Source organism: Pteropus alecto, unplaced genomic scaffold, assembly GCF_000325575.1.
Source record: "Pteropus alecto unplaced genomic scaffold, ASM32557v1 scaffold248, whole genome shotgun sequence".
In the NCBI taxonomy this organism is placed as follows: Eukaryota; Metazoa; Chordata; class Mammalia; order Chiroptera; family Pteropodidae; genus Pteropus; species Pteropus alecto.
Window position 1 is genome coordinate 346557 of NW_006441067.1, and position 6553 is coordinate 353109.

The 6553-nt window shown below is 38.8% G+C and overlaps 1 protein-coding gene across 4 annotated transcripts in view; it reads left to right on the plus strand.

Annotated features, from left to right (window-relative positions):
- The window catches only part of GK (glycerol kinase), a 66012-nt gene that overhangs the window by 13095 nt on the left and 46364 nt on the right, over positions 1–6553 (plus strand). For all 4 annotated transcript variants that reach the window (XM_015594388.2, XM_015594389.2, XM_006918278.3 and 1 more), the window contains exon 4: positions 6283–6360. In XM_015594388.2, coding sequence (XP_015449874.1) covers positions 6283–6360 — 78 coding nt within the window. The remainder of the gene's footprint in view (positions 1–6282; positions 6361–6553) is intronic.

Sequence of the window (6553 nt, forward strand, 5' to 3'; positions counted from 1 at the left end):
GGAAGTAGATGGCTTTGTAGCCATAGTTAGGAGTTTAGATGTTATTCTTAGTATTACAGAGAACCCTGGTAAAGTTTTAAGCAGACAACGGGATGACAGGTTCTGACTTGCAGTTTAAAGACAACTTCCTGACTGCTGTGTGGAACAGTGTGGGGAGAGGATGGTAAAAGTATAAGTGTGGACACTGGGAGACCAGTGTGGAGGCCTGCTGTGAATGTTCTGAGAGAGGATGTTGGCTTGACTGACATTGGTAGCAATGGAAGTGGGGACAAAGGGCGAGAACTTGCTGATGGATTCAATGTCAGGGTAGTAGAGAGAGCAGTAGGGTTTGGGGGCAAGAGATGGGTCAAAGGCGATGCTTGGGGTTTTTGCTGGAGCTCCTGGATAGATTAGGGATGGCTTTTACTGAGGAGAGAAAGACTAGAATAAGGAACGTCAGGGGAGGGGAAGGTTGTTTGAAATCAAAACACTTCACCTGTAAAATCTCCCTGAAGTGACTGAGAGTGTGAGACAATTACAGCGCTCGCGCTCGCGCGCTCTCTCTCTCTCTCTCTCTCTCTCTCTCTCTCTCTCTCTCTCTCTCTCTCTCTCTCTCACTGGAGAACCTTCTAATTTCTAGTAGTTTTAATAGTATATCTACCTAAGGTAGGCTTTGTATCATCCATGCAGGAAGAAAAAGAATAACCCAGTCATCTAAAATTGATATGCTAGTGTAAAGGGTAGAGGCATAATGTGGTAATTGCCATCTATTTATAGTTTAAAATTTTCAAGTTTATCATTCAAGGGCTAGTTTTTCCTTATTAGGTAGTTTGACTCTAAGTAGGGGGAAAACGTCAGTGAGATTCATGTCATCTTTCTTGGCTCTGGGATTTATTTACCAGCCCTCCTGAGATGAAACTTTGATTTTTTTTTTCAGACTTTCCCCTATCTGTGTAAATAAAACTTACTTGAAAAAGACTAAATATAATCAAAACCATTCATTCAGCAAACTCAGAGTACCTACTGTGTGCTGGGTGTGTTAGGGAAGCAAAGAAGCACAATTAGGGTCATACAGCTATCAGTCAAGTGAAGGAAACATGTTAATCCAATAATCACAATAATTGCAAATTAATGTGACAATAATGTAGTTCTGTTATTGCAGATTTTTAAAAGAAATAAACACCCATGTAGATTTAATATTTTGATGACAATTTTTTAATATCCTATCCTCATTCTATCCCTACATCTAAACGGAAGTGCTTTGAACTTCTTTTAGAGTTGTATTCACCAAGTTTTAGATAAGTTGTGCATCCAAGTGATTGTTGATCATTTCCTTGAGTTGTTCTCACAGCTTTCATAGTCTAAACTGCATGAACACATAAAAGGCATTTGGTAGCACACTCTGTTAAAATATCTATTACCAAAGATGTAAATCATCTTGGTGGCTTAAAGCCATGTTCAGGATGTAGAGTCCAAGGTGATTGGCCAAGTTTTTGACATCATTCTTCCTCCCTTATAGGTAAGGTACACTGTGACCCATTGGCCTTCTGGACCCACTTGGGTGCCATTCCCTTTCCTCTTGTGTGTTTTTTTTTCTGTATGTAAACATGAAACACAACTCCAGTCCAAGTGACTTGTCTTCCACTTGCATTAAATGGTCTGTAAGAATACCGAATGTGGTGCTCTCTGCTCTCCACTCCTCTGTATGTGGCCAGTGTAAAACCCATGCCTGAGCCAAAGTGACCAAGAACTTCTCAACAACTGCCAGCCCATGGCCAAAGAAGAGAACATTCCACAGCCCCTCCATACCAAGCCACTTGTGCTAAAATTTTTTCCCAGATAATTTATTGAATTGGCTCTGCCAAAGGCCAAGTTTTGCTTGCCTATATAAAACTCTAGATCATAGAACCCTACTACTGTAAAGGATCTTTCATTACCTAGACCTAGCTACAAATGAGGGAAAGGGACTTACTGCAGGTTATGTAGCAATGTAGTGATAGATAACATTAAAGCACAGCTCCCCTGTCTCCTGGTCCTGTGCTCGTCTTCTTGAGCCACGCTGATGATAACCTCACAAAGCACTTCAGTTTTTAGTTCTAGTGTGGCAAATGAATGAGTTTTTCCAGCTAAAGAGTGATTCATTTACAGTCTTAACCGATAATCCTTAAGAGTTCATCATAGCTGATTGTATTTCTTTTGCAAATTTCAGTTTCATTGGTTTTAGTTGTCCTCATCTGTCAGAATTCCAGGTCCCTATGAATAGTCCCTCCAAAATTCAAGTTCATTCTATAGCTGAATAGCACACATGAGCCCAAGTAAATAGGCTGCTTCTTTCCTTCTTGACTTAGAGAGTTGGGCAGCTCTGTTTGCCTGGACTGAAGGAACTATAAAGTATAAAGAAATACTTTATTCACTTTACTTTAAGAAAGAGTGCATATTTATGCTAATCAAAGCCTATAATATTATCCATGGGAAAATGATGTCAGATTAAAAATGAATTAAACTAAAATTTACATTATGGTCATATATTCTTAATTTACAATTTTCACATCTAAAGTAATTTTTCTAACCATCATTAAGCCCTTATGGTATGATTATAGCAATATTTGAATCAGGGAGTCACTAATCTAGATAATTTTAATACTTATTCTTCAGAAGAAAAAAATTACAATATCAGATACTCTTCACCCTATTCCTCTGATACAATCAAAACACAAGATAAACTGTTTCAAAGCAGAGCATAGCATTCTCAGCAATTTGATTCTCTTATGTCAAAAATAGTTATCTCAGTGTTCAAGAAAAGGAAAACTGTATCTATTCCTCCATTGCCTTGCCTACCCAACATGGTCAAACACATTTCCATCACCTCAGAATGTACTAGGAGGTCTCAGAAAGACACCTCATTGACTTAACATAAAGAACTTCCCAGCTGTGCCCATATCTCATTTGCAATTGTTATAAGTGGCCTCAAGCACATGCCATCCAGAGACTGTTTTCTTAAAAAGCTTTATACTCTATCCCATTTGGCACTTTTAAGAGCCCCAGGGCCTTCTTCTAGGACTTTTATTATTTTGCTCTGCCTGGTTTTTTTTTTAAATGTGTTCCAATTTTCAATTATGATTTTATTTTTAAGTAAGGGTGAATACCATTCATAATTTTCCCAAGACAACAATTATATAACATCCTGGAGTATTTCCAAAGGCTTTTTTTCTAAGTATTTTTTCTTAACTGTGATGATAACTTTTCATGGGCAATGTTAAGCAAAATTAACCAGAGATATTGAATGTAGCATTTAACTAGTTAATTAAACTAGGGACACTCAGTGTTAAGAAAAATTCTCCCTGAGAAAGAATATGTAAATGAAGCATGAACCTGCTAGATATGAGAGTAATACATTGGGTTTTATATATGCTAGTGATTATAGTGTCTGCTACTAGAAGCCTGAAGCCAGCATTTACATACTTTATGTGTGTAACTTTCATATGCTCCTAAATGGTAAATGATCTATTGTGGAGAATTGCACAACCCAAATGTGTTATTCTGAGAAAAAGGGAATTAAAATTAGGAACTATTAAGAGAGGCACATGTGCTGGGATTATCAATCAGAAAAGTTTTCTTTAAAAAACATAGAGGATTTCAGGGTAAAAATAACAAGAAGTTAGAACATTGAAAAAGTTCAGAGGCACTGGCTAAGGCTATGCACCCTGGGGAGAAAGCGGTCCTAGAGACGTGTTTGTGGCTGGAAGAGAATCCTGAGATGCCATTTCACTGGACATTGATTGTCTGCAAGAAAAGCAATTTTACTTGGCACAAAGGAATTGAATTAAGGTCTAGGGAAAAGGAGTGGTCAGGGAGGAACCTGTGACTAAGGAATCAGATAGAAATAGCTCTAGATTACTTTCTGAATACAAGTTAGAACAAGCTGATAAAGATAGCGTGAGGGGCATAAAATAGTGACTCAAAGATTATGGCTAAGGGAGTAGCCAGCAGCCTGTATATGGAAAATTAATGTAGTGGAGAAGAATAGGAGATTTTAGTAGACTGTGAATTCATCATGAGTCCACATTATAAAGTTGTCACTAAAAGTATCACGTGAATAATACTCCACTTTAGTTAGCAGCCTGTGGCCGAGGTCCCATTGACGTCTCTGGCCTCTGTTTTGTCCACAGTGCTGCTGGGAAATTCTTTTATGTGTCCTACTTGCTCAGTCCCATTCTCTGCAACTCTTACTTCACTGTCTCCTCAATAATAATGACAATGAACAGCAGCAGTAAGTAACATTTATTGAGTGCTTACTATGTACCAGGCACTGTTTTTAACAGGCATTAACTCCGATTCCTCACTGTAAGATGGGAATCATTATTTATCCCCATTTTACAGAAGATAAAAACAGACCCAGGGTCATGCTGCTAGGTAGGAAGCAGAGGAATTGGAATAGGAACCCCAGCACTCTGGCTTCAGAGTCTAAGCTCTATTGAATAGTGCCCCAATTGCTGGATTCTACCTTTGCTAGGCCCCGTTTCAGCAGATAACCTTGTGTGCTACTTCATTGAGAAAGCTGAGACTCTGGGGCCTTAATGCCTCAACTTCCTGTTCTTATACTTACTATCTGGATCTTTTTCCCCATCTGCCCATCACAAGGGAAGCAGTAACCTTCTGCCCTACTTGAGGTTCCTCCCTCCACCTGGGCATTAATCCCATCCCGTCCTGTCACTACCAGGATCAAGACCATGCCCCATTGATTCCCAACCCCCCTACCCCCCACATTCTCCTTTCTCTTCCTTCTTTAGTTCTAGGAAGAATTATGTCTTCTATTTTTTAAAAAGCACTCCCAAATCTCTTGCTTTTACCCTACGCCTCTACGTTTCCTTGGAGTAGAATCTTGATCATCTTTGTACCTCTAGGAAAGGTGTTAAATAAAGTAAGTAAATCTGCATTGGATAAAGATTATTTACAACAAGGTTCCCCTCAGCTCTGTGTTATTTGGAGCATTCCTATTGTGTTTTATTCTGGAGGTATAATTTGAGTAATACAGATAATTGCATGTTCCTAGAAGAGGTGGAACATACCACATGGAGATGGGGGCAGTGGAAAGGAATTGGATAGTTTAGCCTAGACAGAAGAAGACAAGACTTGATGGAAAAAAATATGTTTGAAGTGTGAAAGGCTGACATGTGGAAGAAGGATTAATCTTATTCTTTGTATCTCCTAAGTGCATAGCTAAGATCCGTAAGTGGAAGCTACAAGGAAAGGGATTTTATTTTTAATAGCGAAGCTATGCAACAGAGATTGGTCTGCCTGGAGAGAAGTAGTGAGTATCTTGTCACTGGAAGGGTTGCTTAAATGGTCACATGACGGGTGATTTTAGAAGAGGCTTGAGCTCAAGGTGTGTTGTTGATTATACAGCTTTTAAGGTCTGTTCTAATCTTAAATTCTGGAAGAACTCAATTTTTTAGCCCAGTGCTTTCAACCCAGGTTGTACAGTAGAAACACCTGGGGAATTTTCAGAAAAAAATACTCGGTATTTGTGCCTATTATCCTAGGTCAGTTAAATCAGAATGTTTGGGCCAGGGCCTGGGCATTGGCATTTTTAAAAAGCTCTGCAGCTGATTGTAATGGTCAACCAAGTCTGAGAACCTCTGATTTAGCTGAATCAAGCTGAATTGAATAAGATGATAGTTCGCATTTTACTTATAGTGACTTACCGTAACTATAGCACTGGAGTTGTATGTAGGTCATTGTAAGTAAACATCATCACATATTGTACTTATGCCTGATTCAGACTCATATGTCTCGTCCTATTATTAAAATGTAGAAATAAAACTGAATTTCTAACTCACCATATGCGTTTGCTCAGCATGACGGATCTGATCTGTGGCTTTTTCTTAAAATGAAGGCAGGTGCGCACACGCACACACACACAGAGAAAGAAATTTCTTGTAGCAATTAGTAAATGAATGAAGTTGTTGGTCTCCTCAGAATAATAAATTAGGTTTATGAATTTGGAAAGTTATTGCATTCCCTGTTTATAAGGCAACCTAGGAGCTTTTCATTTGGATGTTGTTCTGAGCCCATGTTATCGAATGTTGATAGTGAAGCAGGAAGGAGTCTGTGGCAATGAAAGGAAATGCTTGACATTGGGTGTCACTTTTCTTGGGGCCGCTCAAAGAAAATAAACTCAATACCACTACAAATGTTGCAAATGTTTCTTTTTTAATTGTTATGTTATTCGTGCCTATAAAAAAATGAGAACTGTTCTCCTATTTAATTTTCTACTCCCTTCTGTTTACTCTCTCATTAAAGCTATTGGTGTCAGTAACCAGAGGGAAACCACGGTAGTCTGGGACAAGTTAACTGGAGAGCCTCTCTACAATGCTGTAGGTAAGCTGTCGTGCTTGGACGCCCAATGCAAGGCCTTTCTCCACTTGCAAGCGTGGTCATACTAAAATATCCGGCTTAAAAAGCATGCAGTCATGATTCCTATAGTCTGATGAGACGGGCAGAAGAGCCCTCTGAGAAATCCATTGTCATATATTTACCATTTTCAGATCTTTATTCACAACCTTGAATTAAC